The 19,812-nt window shown below is 43.1% G+C and overlaps 2 protein-coding genes across 5 annotated transcripts in view; one reads left to right on the forward strand and one right to left on the reverse strand.

Moving 5' to 3' along the window:
- Positions 1-19,812, reverse strand: part of PAK5 (p21 (RAC1) activated kinase 5) — a 216,290-nt gene that overhangs the window by 133,488 nt on the left and 62,990 nt on the right. For 3 of the 4 annotated variants that reach the window (XM_072332097.1, XM_072332102.1, XM_072332093.1), the window contains exon 2: positions 19,704-19,778. The exons of the other annotated variant lie outside the window; for it this stretch is intronic. The gene's annotated coding sequence lies outside the window, so the exon portion shown is untranslated. The remainder of the gene's footprint in view (positions 1-19,703; positions 19,779-19,812) is intronic. 4 annotated transcript variants of the gene reach the window in all.
- Positions 2,407-15,019, forward strand: LOC140249871 (D-beta-hydroxybutyrate dehydrogenase, mitochondrial-like). The gene is made up of 4 exons (XM_072332105.1): positions 2,407-2,922; positions 9,221-9,373; positions 11,870-12,000; positions 14,668-15,019. The coding sequence occupies exons 1-4, from the start codon at positions 2,589-2,591 to the stop codon at positions 15,013-15,015; spliced, it is 966 nt and encodes a 321-aa protein (XP_072188206.1). The 5' UTR covers positions 2,407-2,588; the 3' UTR covers positions 15,016-15,019.

Here is a 19,812-nt window from a genome sequence, read left to right on the forward strand (position 1 = left end):
GGTGAGATATATATCAAAGAAGCTTCTCTCCCCACCTCCTATAATTGGAGAGAGACAAGGCTGAAGAAACTGGAACAAGAGAATGGGTAAAATAAACAGAGGTGAATAGCACAAAAATAGACGAAAAGTGGGGTACAAAGGGCACTGTCCCTTTCTTCATGTCTGCCCTGCTCCCAGAGTTAGGGTGAACAGAGAGCAGCACATATTACTTCAATACTCTCTAGCAAGCTGTGTTTCCTCCAGTCATTGACACTTTGCTCAGGAACTCAGCACATCACCTCCACCCCTGAAGATGAAGCTGGAAGTCCTGGAGTGCACCAGAGGAGCACAGCCCATCCCAGCTTTCTTTTACCATTTTCTACTCCAACAACTGCATGAGAACAAACTGACAGACAATTAGAAATTCTATCTATGTTTTGTAGGTAAGAAAAGGGGATTTCAGATACTATACAAAACACAGTTATTAATTCAGTCTGAATATTTACATATATGCAAATATATGTGTGTGTACATGCATTTCGAGTTAGGAATATAATATACATCCAGAGAAAAAGTGATTCAACAAACAGAGAAACTCTATTGCTGATGGTCTGCATGTAAACCTACCTGGTCATATTTACTATACTAGGTAGTCAAGAAGTTGTTCCTACACGTGAAAGATAATTTTTTACAGTTCTAATACAGGAGTCTCAAGCTAAATTATTCTGTTGCTCTGACAACATACTGCTCCTGTTCTCAGCTAAGAGCATGCCATATTTGGGTGCCACATTTTTAATATATTTTGAAATTTATTTGGAACAGAAACAGCATAAAATTGAGAGGTTAGTTGGATTACCTTTTATTCTCCAGGAGAGTGCTTTTGGCACTGCCTGTGATCTTTGTGTTACTAACAGGACAAGAAAGCTATGAGAGCAGAGGCTGGCAGATGCAAAAGAGAGCTGGGTAGGAGGCACGGAGGAGGTAAATCTGGAACAGCTCTCCATCTTTTTATGCTGCAGGGAACCAGACAGAGAAACTGGCAGGAGAACAGATGGTTATCAACTCTCATGATTTTGAGGGTTGCGTAATTTTTTTTTAACGTAAAGACAATGCTTTGTGACTCAGGGTTACAGAAGATCAAGTGATCTTCTGAAAGCTAAAAAAGGGCAGCATCTCCTAGTGTGCTGGAGCGCTATCAACACTACTGAGGATGCTAGACATCTTATCTTGGGTTTAATCATTCCACCCCCTTTGTGGTTTTTCAAGACACTTGAGGCTCTAAGTCCTATTATACAATGCCTACTGGAGACTTGAACAATGCAGAAAAGACCACACAGAACAATTTAAAGCCTAAGCAAATATAGGCAGATCAGCAGCTGACAACAGTAAAGACACAGGAACACTGTGGCCCATGGAAAAGAGATTTAAACAATAATTATTCCTTTTCTCCTTAGAATGTCATTCAAAACACTCTATATTAGTGCAAAGAGATCCCAACACAAACATAAAACACAGCTGATTCCACAGACAAGTGCTGTTTTTCAAGACTTGAAAACAGCAGAGCTCTACCAGCTCTAGAACACCTCTGTTACAGCCAGATACAGGGTCTGTGTAGGACAAACTACTAAACATGGACAAGGCTAACAGGAGCTACAGGGATCCAAATCAGGCAAATATATAGCAACATCTCTGCGTGTTAAGCCCAGTGGTTCCCCTGTTAGTGTCTATATATCAAAGAATGACTCTGCCCCGTTTGTAGTCTTACATGCCAACTTTAAATCACAATCAATGAAGGCATCTGGTTCTTTCCACCATGTCATTTTACTTGGAGGAGGCTGCCCCTTCCACCAGCTGCTTGGAGACTTTCTCACATGAAAGAAAGTGTGGAGAAACCACTGCTTAATCAAATGACTCCTGTAATCAGTACCCAGGGACCTTTGTTCAGCAGTGTATAACTGTTCTTTCAGCCTACTGATAACAGAAACAGAGACTCCACCACGGAGTACCTACTGGCACCTGACACCACATAGGAGGCACAAACATGGGCCATAGCAAGCCACATTGATTTAAGAGGACAGCTATAGCATAATACAGAAGATGGATTAAAAATTCCCATCTCATGGATCTCGAAATACTCAAGATGCTTTCATTTCATGCCCTATGACCAAAACCTTCTGCAGTGACAGAAATCAAGTAGGGGAGAAGCAGAGCTGTCCGTGGTAGCTTTGGTGCTGGGATTCTATGTAGAGTGGGGCCCAAAAGTGAACAAAGTACCCAAGATGTGGCTTCACCAGTGCAGTACAGTGGGACAGTTACCTCCCTGATGCTGCTGGCTGCACTATTTCTGAGACAAGCCAGGATACCACTCGGCACAATCCAGCTCGCTTCTGACTCGTGCACTGCGCTACCTCAAAGCGAGCAGGAAGCACGGGGTGGGGAATTTGCCGTCCTCCCGCGGCGCGCAGCTCGGCAGTTCGCACCGCCAAGCCCCGGGCTTCCCCGGGCCGCCGGCTGGCAGGGGCGGTGCCTGCGGCATCCGGGGAGGGGTAGCGGGGGCCGTCCACCGCCCTCCAGCTCCGCGGGCCCGCACGGCGCGGTGGCGGGTCGGCATGTGGGCCGCGGTCCCTCTCCTGTTGCTGCTGCCGCTGCTGCTGCTAGCGCGGCGGTGGCGGCGGGAGGTGGCCGCGCTGGAGCCGGCCGGCCGGGCCGTGCTCATCACCGGCTGCGACAGCGGCTTCGGGCACCTGCTGGCGCTGCGCCTGCACCGCCTCGGCTTCACCGTGTTCGCCGGTTGCCTCTGCCCCGGCGGCGAGGGGGCGCGGCGGCTGCAGCGGGAGGCGGCGGCGGACGCCGGGCGGATGCGCGTCCTGCGGCTCGATGTCACCCGCGGCCGCGACGTGCTGGCCGCCAAGGAGCTGGTGCTCAGCCACCTGCCCGAGAGAGGTGAGCGGCGGCGCGGCGGGAGCCCCGCTCCGTGGCCGGCGGGTCGGGGCGGCGGGTCCGCGGGCGTCGAGCGGCCCGGGGCTCGGAGGGCGCCGGCACAGCTGCCCGAGCGCTGCGGCTGCAACTTCTTGCTGCTAGGGAGCACAGCTGTTAGAGGTGCTAACTGCAGTTACTACTAGCGGTAATAATAACAGCTTGTGTTAAAAAAACAACGCCCCGTGTTAAGCGGTACACAAACTGGAGGCCGTAGCCCCAGAAGATACTGAAGCACACTCACGTGGGTGACAGGTGGATGCGCATCCCTTTTGTGGCAGCAGAGGACACCCCCGGCGGCAAAACCACCCCTGGAAACTCTCTGCAGGTGTCTGAGAAAGCTGGGAACGAAACGCGGGCAGGCACAGGAGGCAGCGGGGAGAGGAGAGATTTCTAGGCATATTTTGTGAAAGAGGGAATAAATAAATGCAGAGGGCAGCTGCTGTGCCTGTCACCTCTCAGTGCAAGTTGAGGTTTGATAAGCTAGTTCATAGAAGGGTCATTTAGAAGAAAATCTGGCAATCATACACCCTACAGGGAGCATGCTCCAGAGAGAATGGACGGACTCTAAATTGCACAGTAACTGTAGCCAGCATAAATCCCAGTTCATCACCTCAGAAGCTGCGGCAGTGTGTGTAGAAGGGCCGTGTTTATAGTTTTTCATAGTTAGGGCTGCCAGGCAGAAGGACCCACTGTACTGCTGAGGGCGCACGTGGCTCAGTGCACACACACTCCCAACTCAGACGATACCCTCAATTATAGACTAACAGTTCCTGCATGCAGAAATAGCTTCACATACAAGGCCTCTGTCTGCCTCATTAGCACCTTGGGAAGGGGATGACATGAGAAGTGAAGAAAGAAAAAGCCTCAATGCTTCTCATTAAGTCCATGTATTTATGGTTGATCTTGACCTTATCTGATTAAGAGGCAGAGCCTTCCTCTCTCAGGCTCCTTCCCAAGCTGCAGGCACATCGCAGATGACCCACAAAAACTCTTAGAGGCCAGATGGGGCACAAGGACTGGGTAACCTGAAACTCTGGGTTACAGATAAGTTAATTAATCCTGTAATTCTGATGGTTTATGCAGCGATTGTGTTCATGCAAGAATGCAGACTCTTGAGTCCACAGCTCAGCATGAACTTGCTGATTACCCTTGCTCCTTGTAGGCACGTGGACATGCTTTCAGATCAAGGCAGATCTCGGCAGTTCTTGCAGAAGGGGACACTTGAGCACAGTTGGTGCTGAAATGCACATCCTGCGCACACACTGTGTATGCAGAGAGGGCTTTTAAGTCAGGCAGCGCTGGGCACGTATACATAAAGCAGAGAGTTTGAGATATTTTTCTGTTGCTTTTGGACTGCAGCAGCATGAGGGTCACGTTGCAAAGGCAGAAAAGAAAATGTAACTTCCCAGAAGCAGACAGAACATACACCATTTGGGAAAACTCCCAATTATCAAGTAATCTACCTACATTTATTAAGTAAGAAGGAGCAAAGGAGCTATTTTAATACCTGGGGTTAATGGAGCAAACGCTACAAGTTGTCTTCATTATTTATAAAACACAATTATAAAATATTTTTATCTTAAATGTAATGAAACTGTGAGGACGCTCTACTTACACAGTCTTCAAATAAAAGGTTTCAGGACTGTTCCATCTTGGCATCTCTAAAAATAGATATATTTCCCTTGGTAGCTTATAAAAATAGTTCCAGCGTAACAATTCAGCTGAAGGTTAACTCTTAAGTGAACCATTTTATTTGATAAATAATTTATTTACATTCAGGCCAAAGATTGTTTTTAATGTGGATTGTTGTTTTTTTTCCACTGCAAGAACAACTCCAAACTGTTTCATTTATGTTCTGAAATTACCTAGGAAGGGAGAAAAATGTGTGGCTGTGAACACATTACCTGCTACCCAGCTGTTCCCAAAGGGTGAGCAGTAAAGGGTGTGCCCGTAATGTCCTACTGGAGAGGGAACTCTGCAGTGAGTTTTCTCTAGTGGATCATGGAGCATCCAGGGGCCTACAGCATGAGACTAAACAAACTGAAACTCTAGTATGTGTCTGATATTAGCACTAGGGAGAACATAGAGTAGATGGTGAGTCCAGTAGACAGTCTTAAATAGGCATTTGTCAGCAAGAAAATCTGAAACTATATATGCACTATATATAACAAGAAAACTATACAAACTGATGCAGAAATTCAGTGGGTGGTGCTGAAAGTCAATCAGTGTGATTTACAACAACACTGAAACCTAGATTAGCTTATTTTAAAAGCTATGAAAGCATTCACCTTTAAAACAGTCACTGGAAGTGCTCTGCAGACCTTCTAGTTTGTAAATCCTGCTGAACTCAGCCATCTCTGCCTTCCCCTTCCTCAGCTCAGGGTAATTCTACTCAAAGAATCCCTGTAGAAACTGAGAGAAGCCTTTGTCCCAAGTCACTAGGATTTGTTTAGGGACTGTTTCTTTACTACCGTCAGTCCCACACAAGTAAAAACGATTTTAAATATGTCGTAGTGGCGTGCTAGAACCTAAGTTTAGATCAGTAAAATGCTCCTGTATCATTCAAAAGTGCTCAAAAAGGAATAACTTCATCTACCTCTAGGTTTAATGCAACACATTTCCAACTAAAACTTTAGAAGATGTACCAAAACAGTGAGGAAGCAGCTAAACAATTTGATGGTTTGCTGATTCTCTCAGTACCTACAGAAAAATCAGTATTTTTTGGATTTTCTTCTATTTAAAACATGATTTCTTATCCTTTCCTGTTTGAGTAGATGGCATCATGGAAGAGAGGGATATTCATTTTGGTCTTACCTTCCACTACTAGGTTATCAAATACTGTTCACCCCTTATTTAAATTTCCTGTTCATAGAGTCCTTGCAGTAGGCCATTGGTACCATCATTTAGCCCAGACATCATACATAAACAGACTCATTCTCACAGTGAAGGCAACCACAGCATAACATTTGGAGGAATGGATGGTGACTCTAGAAAGTACAAATCTGAAACGCAGGAGTCTCAGTTGACCTGTTGCGATGGATACCCCACATTTCCCTCAAGCAAACTGGTTTGCTCCCTCTCTGCATTTTTCAGTAGTAAGTTTCCTAAAGTGAATCTTTAGATCCTCTGCTATCTCTTTTAATGTTTGCCTTCTGAATCCATTTTCTTAATGCAGAGATCAGTGAAGATCTCTTTCTGCTTTCCAGTTTCTCTCCTGCCTGCTGTAGTACAGTCTGACACTCCTCTTCCTAATCTGTGTCTTGAACTGAGTTCTGTTATGACAGTCTGAACAATTTTTGCCTCCAAATCAAATCATCAGCTGCTTTTTCTTTATGTGTCTGCACATAGACACTCTGAGGCAATGTGATTTTTCTTCAGCTATTTTGTTTAATCTCATATACACCCTGTCCTTCTAGGAGGCAGTGAATTGACTGGCTCTAGATATTAGAGATTCACATTAAATTCTACCAAGGACCATGCCATTGATATTCTGACCAGAAGACTTTCAACAGATGCACAGATCTTCCCAGGCCTTTTTATGGCCCCATACAGAATCAGGCACCCCAGGAACAGTCAAAAGGAGCCCAGCCATTAGTGTCACTGGAAGGTTCCTGGAGATTTCTCTCCCAGGACTGTATTTCTCAGGTTCCCTGAGCCGCATTTGTCTAAGCAAATGTAAAAAATACTTTACATGCAGGTTTATAGGATTCATTCTTGCATCACATGTTTCAAGAAAGGAAGATGAAATCTGATTCCAGCAACTTTACTGCAAAGGTAGGCAGGTTGTTTTTCACGAGGCAGTAATTCTTTTGAAAGAAAGTGGTATGTGACTTTAACGAACCACTCATTTAGGTAGCATTTGTCAAACTGATTCAACCAAAAGAAGTAATAAGAAGATTTGAGGAACACCAGATTTTTTCTCATTTGGAGATGTCAGAACATTCTGCTGAGGAAAAGCATGTTTCACTTGAGGGCAAATGAAATACTTTGAGCTAACTCTGAGCAAAGTATCATTTTATATTTTACATAATCTTTTCCTCAAAAGAGTCTGTTTCTGCTTAACTCAAGCATATATTTCTCCTTGACTTTGATCTGGCCACTGAAAAGCAAGAAGGAGCTATTATTCTACATACACTGCATGTTTGTACACATGGGCTAGCCTTATCATGTACCACCTTCGGTCTTTGAAGAGCAGGAGGGAAAGCTGGCAAGCACCTGGAGAGAAAGCTTTTACCTTGCAAATTAAATTCTGTATTTCATGCTTTAGAGAAAGAGAACGAAAAATCAATCGCTTAAAGTCCAACAGACGTATTTCTGAAGACCTAATGAATTCTGGTGTATGTGGAACAAGTGTTCTTGCTGTGCAGGATGCAGCAGCAAAAGCAAAATGACATTTTTGTTTCAATTAGAAAAGGTAAAGCTCAGAAGATCAAGGAACAACTCTGACAGTGATGTCAGACTTTAGTTTGGGTTGTGCTTCTTTAAAAATAAACCTGAGTAGAGAGACCCGCAGCCTGAACAGATGGAGTATGCAGCTACTCAGTCCATCTGCAGATCAGATCACACGCGAGTACAAAAACGTTGACAATTAGTTCTCAGAGGACCCTAATCCAGTGAAACATTCCACAGGGAAACCAGTCCTATGGGGTTTGTTCCATTTAAAAAAGGGGAAAATCAAGCCACAGAATGATGGAAAGACCTGAGACAAGAGAGCAACGGCAGGGAAAAGGATACCTCAGATGCTAAATTTGAGGGGCTGATTTTCTGGTCTGCTTCCTCTTCTCTGTCCTATCAATGTCTGGGGCAGCGCCAAAGAGGGAAGTGCAAAGGACAGGCACACTGAGTAGGACAGAAGATAGTCTGCATCTACAGTCATGAGAGAGGTCCAGTGTCAGGACCTGCTGTGTTGTAGACCCCTACATGATAGTCTACTCACTTTGGAGGACAGAATTATTTAAGTTCCATGTGGTAAATTACTGATTTTGAGTGCTTTGCTCTGCAAATGAGGCATTCACTGAAACAACCTTGTTTCTTTAAACACCAGTTGCAGTATGTAGCACAATAGTGTGTGTGTATATATATATATATGTATATGTATTAGGAATGCTTACAGAGCTCTACTTTCCAAAGTAATGTTAAAAATTGTCTATTTCAGCTTTAACTATTTCTGCAGAAGACATCAGAATACAATCATTTATCTCAGACACGTATGACATCTCTTAGAAATGCATAAGCAAAACTGGCAAGGCCAGCAGAAACAAGCTGCAAACTTGGTTATTTCTCAGTCCACCCTGAGTACTTCTTAATTACACTGTTGGTCACCCTCAAAATACGCTTTAAGTTAGGATTTGAGAGCAGAAACAGCAGTGCTTTCACAAGCACCGCGTCACTTACTGCTTTACCATACATCTGTAGAAAAGTGCTCTGTAGGCTAGAACAAGTCAGCGTGGCTTCATCAGCATTTAGTCAGCATGTCAGCTCTAATCTGTGAGCACTGCCACACTTCAACAAAAAGCATGTCCAGCAACCAAGGTTCTGAGTGCTGCACAATGCTTACATGAAGTATTCTGTGGCTTTGGGCTAAAGGGCTTGGTGTAGTTATGTCAGAACAAGCTCTGCTGTCTGTAGAGATCTGCCTGTAAATGCTGAAATCTTATTGCATTTTAGAGGGTTAGGCTTCTACTGTGAGTCCTGGTGTTAGGTGGGAGTAGGGCCGGCCAAGGGTAGGAAATCCAGAAAACATTATAGTCGTGGACCTTACTTGTCTGCTCTACCCAGTGCTGTGCCCATGTACCCAGCTGTGTCTGAATTCAGAAGGAATTGAAGCTCAAAATCCTGATAAAGACGGAGACTTCTAAATCAGTCAGGCACTTTGAAAATATTAGCCCTTAGCCTCTGGACTGCTTAATGTAATTTTCACAAAGCTGCTCACTGCACACGGTGGGATTCAAGTAATTAAAATATCATGATACACTGCACTGGCAGTAATAAGTAGTCTCCCAGATCATGTTATTCATAAATAACTTAAGAAGACTATAAAGTGAGTGATTATTAAATAGCACTGAGACTTGCATTGTCCAGATAGTGGGCAAAATTACATCCCTTCATTAAACAAAGCATTCCAACACTTATAAGTGGAAAGACAAAAAGATAATGCAACTGAAAAGTTGCTATAAAGGGTTTGTCTCCCCAGTGTTGTTTGGTTGCCAGGGGGTGATTTTTTTCAGCAAAAAATGTTTGCTAAGGTATTTCTCTCCTTTAGGTTTTTGGGGGCTTGTGAACAATGCAGGAATCTCCACATTTGGTGAGACGGGGTGGCTGTCAATGGAGAAATATGAGAAGTTTGCGGATGTGAATCTTCTTGGGAGCATCAGGACAACCCTGGCATTTCTTCCTCTTCTGAGGAAATACAAGGGTAATGCTAATCCACTGTTATTTGGAGTTGCAGAATAATTAGATTACTATAATCAGGGTAATGTAAGCACCTATAAAAGAAGCCTTAATTGTCTTTCACTGAACTGAAATGACAGCTTCCTTCTGCGTGGCCTAAATGACCCTAGGAAGATGGTGAAATCCTAAGAGGAAAACAACCCTTAAAGGTTCTGCCTTTGCAATACATAAGGAAAAAAAAAAAAAAAGTATTTACAAACAATGAATTTATCTCAGCATTTGGCTGAAAACAAAGAGTAAAAAGAAATAAATGAAGCTTACAGCATATAATGAAGCCCAGGCAACATTTTGTAAGCACTGACAATCAGGAGACAAAGATCCAGTAAACCCCTGCTCTCCTGCTTAACTTCTTTTATGTAGGCTTTACTGTTTTACTGCGTGGCATTTAGGAGAGGAAGACTGATCATACAGAGGTGAACTAGAGACAGCCAGCTTCCAGTTCCAGGCTTGACAAGATCCTCTCTATGACCTTGGGCAGAAAACCCCACGTATGTGAAGAAGTACCATACAGAGATGCATGGTATCAAATGGGATAAATGCTGTAGCATGAACCTCCATGTGCATGTGCTTTGCCCTTGCTCCTGATGAGAAATGGCTTGAATAGCTCTCTACAGCATTGCAGAATGTCTCAATTGCTTTGCAGTTTGTTCCTTCTCCATCTGTATTTGGGAAACAAAGACAGTCTTTTCCTTTCTCCTTGTGTTGCTGAGCTTGTCTATTTCAATTGTAAGCTCTTTAAGGCAAGGATTCCTTATACTATATATGTAAAGCATCAGGCACGGCAGGGTTAGCTCTTGTATGGAATCCCCAGATATCACTGTTACACAAAATGCTGGTAAGATAAAAGCATCCTCTTTTTTCCTACTTTGCTCGTTTCTTCTTGGTTGCCTTTGGCTGATATTTTGATGGAAGAAAAAAGCAGCCTTTAAATACTGCATGCTGGAAGTTTTTGTAAGAGAATGTGCTATTGCATATAGAGTGAGAAACAGCAAATGTGTTACGTGGCCATTACACAAGGAGACATCAATTTTTTTGATATCCTGTGTACTACTAAAACTTTATGATGCTCTAAAGCTCCATAGAAACTTCCAGCATTCTCTTGAGAAAGCTGGGTTTCAGTTAGCTCAGGTAAAGAGAGAATTTAAACACCATTCTGGGTGCATGCTCTGAACTGCTTAGTTAATCAAGGAGGGAAAGGTTATCCTACCATCTCTTACACAGAGCCCGAGTTCCAGTGGAAGAGGCTTACTGCCATTTCAGAATGAGCAACCTGTCCAAGAAGAGCTTCAAGATTATTAATAGTTGTAAAGGAGGGTATTTCCCTTGAGGCAAGTACTGAACATCTGATTCTGAGAGGAAAAACACAACTTTCCCTGATGGTGAGGCCAGCTGACAAAGCATCTTGATCAGCACGCTGGTTGTCATTCTGCCATTACTGAATACAAGACTTCTTCCAGACACTGTGTAAGAAAGCAGGGGACCTAATCCAGAATGACAGATTTCACTGCATTCCCATGATACCCTTCTGGTAGCCCCAAAGCCTGTACCATTTGGTCAGATCTGGTGCCCAGATGTTCTCTGCATCTGTGGCAGCAATAGGGATGGTACTGTGTTTTCTAAATTGCTAGCTATGAGGATATTCTCTCTCTCACGTCTGATATGAATATATATTGACACATACATGTACCATATACACATATTTGTTACTATATGTTGTGACTGTCTGGTGGAAGCTGACAAATAAACAGTGGAATCAGACCACAGCCCAGAGCCTCAAATCAGAACTCTGTGCATTTAATGCATGCCTGCATTCCTTACAAAAGGAAAAAAAGGCAGCACCGATGACAGAAATCACAGCACAGTGGTGTAAGGCTGCACACATTTTGTCAAGTCACCTTTCTCTGGTAAAGCTTGTCCCTGTACAATCTGATTATGGGTTTATGTGCAGTTTTAAGCTGGAACTCAGTGCACAGACATCATTAGCACAGAATAAACAGTATTAGTAGTCACATAGCCATAAATGATATTAGTAGTCACGTAGCTCCCAAAAGGAAAATCATTCACTTCACTCCTTTGCAGTCCTTCTCCTATTACTAGCATAGTCTTTCATTTCTGTTTTTCAGTCTAAAGAGCTTAAGGGAGCACTCTGTTGCCATCTTTTTTTCATCTTCTGTTACCCAAGTCAATTGTCTCAAGCGGAATAAACAGCATCCCCAGTTTGGTCCAGAGTGTGTCACTAGATGGAAGGAAGCTACTTGCATGATGATATCTGCTTTACAGAGCTGAGTGCACAGTTCTGTTGGGACCACACATTCACACAGCACAGCTTTTGCATGTTCCACTGTAAAACAACATCGTGCTAAATACTACCTTATTTGCAATTCAGAAGACTCAGGCAATCAATTCTATTTAGAAGATCAAGAGTGAAAAGTTTTGTTATTTGTACTTTTTTTTTTTTCAGGACGCATTGTTTTCATGTCCAGCATTATTGCCTATTTCACTCTGGGAAATGGCATTTATTCCATGACCAAAGCAGCCATTGAAAAATTTTGTGATGCGCTAAGACTAGAAATGAAGAAGTTTGGTGTCCAGGTAAGTGATATAATAAATAGCTGCTCTGTGAAGCTTCCTGCTATTTCAAACACTGTTTTTGTCTGCATATTACTGTCTAATTTTACACAAGGAAAGCCGCACGCATCCACACAAAGGGGATGACAATGAAAACAGCACCCCTGAAACCATGGATGCATCTTTCCCCTGGCAAGAGGTGGCTCTTCTGTGGCTCATCAGTTGGCTGGAAATAACAGCAGGCAGCAGAGCTGGGCGGTGGTTGCAGCTCTGTAAAATGTGGGGTAGCGCACCATCTTTGTGACAGTGCTGCAGCTTGCACCCTTTCTCCACATCCTCTATAGTGAAAAAACTTCCTGAGACATGCTTGCCTAAACAGTGCTATGCTTTTAACAGTAACTTTTAACATTATGAAGCAATGGAAACTTTCACACCTGCAAGAGCAAAGAGCCCAGGTCTGAGCACTGTGCAGCAAAAAATGATGGCTTGCCACCTACCAGAAGAGTTTTTCCTCTCTTCTCTCACATCTGTGCTTAAAAGCTCCTCCTTATTTCAGGGAATAGCAGCTCTGCAAGAGGCAGTATTCATGCAGAGCGATTTTTTTATTCTCTTGACCTAAGAGAAGTCTGTAAGAGTGCTCTTAGTGTTGTACCTAAGCAACACTGACAGTCAGACCCAAAGTTTAGACCATGGAGTAGCTTCACGGGGCTTTTTCCATGAAGTCACTCTACTGCTGAAATACTCTTCTAAAACACTGGAAGTATTCCCTAGAGAATTTACCTTGGTGTATTCTTTTACATACACAGACTTAGAACACTGTTCATAAGCTTCGTATTAGAAGAAATCACAGCTATGCTTCTATCAGCTGCCCCTCTCATAAATATAAAATGCAAGTGATTTCACACATCCTAATGCCACACAGCATGATGAGGATTTGAACTGATTAGCTGAGGATAATCTCAAATGGATGGAAGAGCTTAGTTTAACAGGTTAACTGCTGTAGTGGTTCTAGGATTTTTACTGTTCCCCCACCCCCGGAATAACCTCAGCACTCACTACAGTAGATCAGGCTGGCAAACACTTCAAGCATACCTATGAGAATTACTTCTCTGGTTCTCACTGTATGCATGGTGTTTATTGGCCTTTGCCTCAGAATCTACCCTGCAGAGAGCCTGCAGAAGATAAGCTCCCTCTTCCCAGTGCTCCTCTCTCCTGCTCTACGACTCCCTTTTTGCTTTCGGGAGATGGTTGCCCAGAGGTGGCAAGGAACAGATGGCATCGTGGCTCAGTCCCATTGAACTCTGGAAAGCTGGCTACCTACAGGAAACAAAGTGTGTGTCTGCCACTAGAAAAAAGGCTAAAGAAAATGAGCAAAGGGGAAATAAAAGGAAGCTGAATAACTCCTAGCCAACTTAATGTAGCTACAAAACATGAAGTTTTGAATGCCCCTTTCTTTAAAATATACGTAGGAATTTTACTACTGACATTATTTTGGCTAATATTAGGCAATTCTGAAGAGTCTAAAGCAAGGGTACCGAAAGATGCCCTGTGGCAAACCTACCAAAGACAGCATGAGACATTCCAAGATACGCAGTCTGACTTGGGGCAGTTGGGAGGCTATCTGCATCCCTTCCTGCTGGGTGCTACAGACCCAGCAGCAGGCTGCAGAGCACTGGTGGCTGTGCAGGCAGAGAGGTGGCACGTGGCAGCACTGCTGCACCCCTGGCAGATGAGCTGGATGGCAGATTGGGGGCATTAGAGTTATAAATTAACACAGATTTCCAAAGAATGTCTGTCAAGTCCTAAAGTCTTTTATATGGTGCAGCGCCATTTTTCTTCACATTGTGTTAATAGTCTTTAGAAATCAGGTCAGTTAAATGCCATGGAGTTTTGAGTGCTGCACATCTACAGTTTTAACAAGCCAGCTGCTAGCTGAGGTATTCCAGGAAAAGCATGCACATTGGAAGTGCTAAGCTTGCTCTGCAATTCCCCAGAAGTCAGCAGAATAATACATGCAAAGGAAACAGGCTGAGCTGCAAAGAGTTTGTACACTTTGAATTTATAGCTGTGTGCACAGAAATCTGGAAATTTGTTAATGACTTCAGTGAGACCTCTGGAGCAGCACCTCTGGCCTTTTCTGTACTTGTATTGATACACCCATTTCTTTTTCCTTTTCCCCTACTTGGGGAAAATGGCATTTCTTTCCCCAGGAATTGCTCATTTCCTTCTGTCCCAAATGGGCAAAAAAAATCACTAACTGCAAGATTTGCCACCAAGAGAAAAATCCCAAGCATTCCACCTTAGAGACATCAAAGTTACACCAAAATAATTTGTCTCATAACTGTCAAAACATTGATACCACTAAACATTGTGTATATATGTATATATGTATATGTATGTATATATATATATATACACACGCAGGGCTGCATTCTGTGAAGGCATGAACACGTAACAGTCAGAGTGAAATGAGGAAGCCAGAATAAAGCACCTGGCATAGCAAAAGCAATGGCAAACATTTCATGGGAATACACTTGATTTCAGTAAAGTTTTCAAGGTTGAAATTCCCACAAAGCAGCATTTGCTGGAAGAGACCTGTTGATGAGAAGCTTTGTATCTGTTTTACTGCATGTGGTATTTTACTGAATACAGAACGACTGCACTTTGCTAAGTTCCACATCTTGCTTTTAGGTCTGCATTATTCAGCCAGGAAATTATGCACGATCTACAAAAATTCAGCCACCAGTCAGTGCGGAACAGATCTGGAGTGAACTCAGCGAAGAAGAAAAGGCAGTTTACAATAAGGAATACGTTCAGGAGCGGGCAGACTTTTTCAACAACATTCTCAGCAAAGGAAGCACAAACGGCAACGAGGTTGTAGATGCTATGGTAGATGCTCTCATGTCTCCTACACCCAAGGCACGTTACATGGTAGCAAAGCTTAAGGAAAAAGCACTGGTGTTTATATGTGCTTTATTCCCAACTGTTGTGATGGATTCTGTTTTGTCTTATGCACTGAGTAAAGTAAAACTTGCATAGCTGACTTTGATACTGTTCAGTGACTCAGGCAACTTGTTATAACAAACTGTCAAAGTGAGTGCTCCATGTAGTGCCCCCAGAAACTGCATCATGACATCACTTAACTGATAGGAACTTTGGAGAGTCTCCCTACTCAGAACTGTCACTTGTTCACAGAGAAATACACCACACATTTACACAGCAACTGTATTTTTCTCTGTATGGTGGAAATAATACAAGTATAATGTACAGCTGGAATAGTACAAACATAGTCAGAAATAAATAGCCAGAAAATAACTAAGGAAAAGGACTCACCAACTCTGAGGCCTTCAAGGTACGTGCTCACCAATGTTGTGGCTCTACCACAAGAACTCCACAAAGAAGCAACCTCCAGAAAGAAATGCTACCTTACTGGTGGTCAGCTCTTAAATGGGATCTGGGAGATGTGGAGTCAAGCTCTACACCCTTCCGGGAGCACAGCTGAATTACCTTCACCGGTGCTCCTGCAGCTGACTCATTGCTTGCCTCAGGTGGTCAATCAGAGGTTCAGTCTGTGATCAACAGTTTTCCTTACACTCTCGTGGAAAAAGATTAGGCCACTTATGCTGCTCTAGGTATTGCCTAGAAAATGTAATGCAGCTTTTCTTAATGCAGTACCAAATTATGGCGTTAGAGACATGACAGAAACAAAATGGAGCATATCCTAAAGGGCAACTGTGTATCTGAAATCATTATGACAGAGGTGAAAATATCTTATTTGTAGGAACCTGAATAGCAATTTATTAGAAGTGATGGGAAGAAGTTAATGGAAAAGTTAGGCATGACTAACAGATTTTGAAATACTTGCAATGGAGATAAGCAGCTTCAGAAAGTTAGGAAGAGCTACACATGAGTAATAAAGTTGTGTTCGTACCAATAGAAACAGTAGCTTGGGCAACTACAGCTCAGTACTTTTTCTGGTGTTATGGATAAACATGTAACAAAGCATATGTGTATGGACACTGAAAAATAAGTAACGCATTTCATTTACAACTGAATATTAAATTCTAAATAAACTCTGTTTATCTAATGTCTGGATTAATTAGTGCATTAACCTAAAATGTAGTCAGAGATCTGAGACCAAGATGATAGGTATCAGTATGAAGTATTAAGCAACCTTTAGCTTAAAAGAACATATTAAGTGTGGAGCTCTGTTTTTGCTACTATTAAAGGAATTAAGGTCCGATAAATATCTATTAGCATGAACAGGAAAACCTTAGTAACCTACATCTCAGACAGTAATTGAGCACACTGGTTTCATTAGCAGTTGCCTACTACCTGCTGTGGAAAAGATTTCTGAATTAGACATTCAGAATTTTAAATATGACTTGATTGTGGTGTGGCTCAGAATCCTCTACCTACAGGAGCAAAGATCATTGAATTATTGGAACCAACTATGGTGACAGTGGTAGATACAGAGCAGCAGCATGAAGCTCCCCTGTGCCAGGTCTCCCATATCAAATCAAAGGTTTTAGTGTAGTCGTCAGATTTTTGGCCCGAACCATAAATTGCAAGCTGTACCTGGGAAGTCTTTCCTGATGGATTTAATTAATTACTGAAAAAAAAAAAATGATCTCTCTTTCATGGTGGGTAATTTGTTAGTCTGAGTCGAGAGCATGGGGGAGATGAGCAAACAGACTGACTGCTGCAGGTCCTCTCCCAGTAGCAGTCAGTAGCAGAATAGCCATCTTGCTGTACCTTTTCTAAACTGTGGAACATTCCATTTCTCTTCCCAAATGCTCAAGTTGTCCATGCAGGTGGTACTGGTTAAGAGGACAAGCCAGGACTCCCACCCGAGCCTGTCAACAGCAAGATTACCAGATGGCTATCATCCGCTTTCCTCATTTAACCACAGCTGAGCAAGGCCAGGCAAGGAAACAGAACCGAGGTTTATTCCAACTGAACCAATTGATTTCTTGTGTAGGAATTCCCCCTGTATGACCCTAGGGATTTCAGCAGCCTCACACTGCTTTGGAACAGGGGTTTCATGCTCTTAAACATTCTTTGTACAGATTACCCTTCCTTATAGTAAGCAGCACTGAACTCTGCTAGCAGCTTTGAAATCCAGATGTTTCTCCATCAGGCTCAGAATGCACGCAACTCCCCAGTCTCTGCCTCGGAGATAATTTTGCTTTCCATGTAATGTTCACCTTCTATTTGCCTTCCTAAAAGTTGCAGCAATACCTCAGTGATGCTGAGATAGCACCTTCAGAAGAGTTGTCTCCCAGTTACAGATGACATAAGTATTTCCAAATGCAAATTCCTTTTATTTGCTGTGAATGTGGTGAAGCATGTGATCAATATTTCATTTGCTTCATGTAACATCAGATGAGCAATACTCATTTATTTCTTTGTCTTGCAAACAAAGAACTTGCACCACATACCTCATACAGGGTACAGTGACAGGCTGGATGAGAACAGATGGGACAAGTGAAGGCAGTTTATACTTTCATTGCTGCCTAACCTGTCAGTGTAAAAGCTAACTGAAAAAGAGCTACAAAAAGATTATCTTTCGTCTCCCCCTAGCTTTTTAATATTATGATCTGAAGATAAAGAACTAATCAAGAAAGAATCAGAGCTTCACTTATTAACAGGGCTGACACACTCCTACTGAAAGTCATCTGAAATTCCCTCATGGCATTACATGGGCTCCACAGCATAGCATTAGGCCTAAAAAAAATCAGAGGGAATGATTTCAGAGACCTGAGGCTTAATAGAAAAGAGACCCTCACAGGAAACAGTGATGAAAGGGGTGCAGCACTCCTTTTTTTTCAGGACTTACAGGGTGTAGAACCTTTGGGATTAATAACAGGCTTTTAGTGAACAAATACTGCCAACAAAGTCTGTGACAAAGAACAAGGATGTCCACAGTAGTCCACTCCACTCAAATTCCTACCTAATTGTTACTGTAGAAACCCAGCCCTCCTTCTGGCCCATGCAGTACCTGGGGAACACATGTTGGGAAGTGGGCAACTTCCAGGCTGCTCCACTGTCCCTTTTGTTACTTTGCCACCATTGGATGAGGAATGCCTCCTGCTTAACCAGTTACTGAAGAGCTTTCTTACTAAGAACTTCCATCAGTTACTTCATGGTCTTTCTCTTTGATGCAAGGGCTTATTTCTAAGAGCACATATTAATCAACAGAATGAACAAGCATTATTTTTGACAGTAAGTGATTATGGAAAGTGCATGAGGAAGAGACAAAAAATAAGCTAAATCAAAAGTTTAGTGAGTTGTACATTTATCTGAGTAGTATTAATAGCTTCACACAGTGTCATCAAGGAAGGGAAAGAGAAGGGAGACGGGGAAACATCTCCAGAAAATCATTGCTCTTTGCAGAATTAGACTTGTTGCCTAACTTGAGCAGTGCAGTTTGAGAAAGGCCCCCGTGACAAGCTGGTGGGTAGCAGAGCTGTCACTCCATAGTCACTGTCACTCTGCCTGTGCACACCAGCATCAGTTATGCATGTGCCCTGTGGGCACTGCACAGCACTGCAGTGCAATGGACCAGGCTGGGAGTTCTACTGGAACTTAGCAATATTAACACCCATGTTTGCTTCCCTGGTGTGACTGCATGCTCCTTCAGTGCAATTCTCAGCTGGCTATAACAGTCCAGACAACCTTCCAAACTAGCCAGATGTGTATGTTTGTGTTGTGCTGACAAACCCAAATGAGTTTTGGGCGTAATGCACTAAGCTGCAGTTATCTTTTGCAGTAGTGTCAGAATCTCAAGAGATGAGAAGCAGGAATAATTACTTGTGCAGTAAAAGGCTTAAGCCAAAACCATGCAGTTCCCAGGCATGCCTTCCTGCTGAAGTCAGGCTATCAGCAAGCCCAGCTCTGCTGCTGTCAGCACGATCTCAGTGCCAAGAAGCACGAGAGCCCTTGCAGAGAGCAGCCTCCCTCCAGAGGCCAGTTGCGGGATGTCCATGTGCCCTTGTGCTTTCACACTGACAGTTAAATGCCAGCACAACGCTAAGCCAGAAAGCTCTATGGATGACAGCTTGACAGCTATATTACTCCACTTGTTCTGTACAGGGGCTATGTAAGTCTGTCAGTCTGGCACCTTCTAGTACCAAACAAAACTGCACAGTCTTTATCTTTCAAATGCTTTGAAGCAGCTGTTCAGCACCGAAATCTCTTTATGTGTAATTAGACCATTTTGGAGCTGTAAAGTGATCACATCGGTAATGGAGGCATTACCCATCATGGTGAGGCATGTATCTTGTAGGACTGATTGAGGTTAATGTTTACGAGAGAGGAAAACAAGGGGAAAACATATATGCTCTTCAGTAACAAATGTTCTTTGAAATAGTCCCAGCTAGGAGATAATTTACTACAGATTATCTCATGGCTAACATGGTGGGTAAAACCTCTCTGCTGTGGGCTGCACAGACTGCATTCATCCATGTTAATGTGAAGGCACCTCAGAGAATGTCCCCACACAGTACTGCTGCACCTATTTAGGTCTTGCATCATACAGGGCCCGGAGACAATATATTCTCCATAGATAAGAATCAATCAAGGCAGCAAAGTGCATAACTAATAATTCAGCCAAGTCACACTACAGGGCACTAGCATGAGATAGCTGCTGTGCAAGTAGCACCCGTTGCAAGGAAAATAATGAAATGCTCTGTTAGGAAGTACCTCTATCTATTTGTGTGACTTACCACACAGTCTCGTGCCGGGGATTGCCTGCCCTTGTGTTCTGTTGGACGCGTATCCAGCTGAGTACCGCAACTTCCCTGGCAAAACATATTTCATACCAGACATTGAGTT

The sequence above is a fragment of the Excalfactoria chinensis genome, chromosome 3 (genome assembly GCF_039878825.1).
Source record: "Excalfactoria chinensis isolate bCotChi1 chromosome 3, bCotChi1.hap2, whole genome shotgun sequence".
Lineage (NCBI taxonomy): Eukaryota > Metazoa > Chordata > Aves > Galliformes > Phasianidae > Excalfactoria > Excalfactoria chinensis.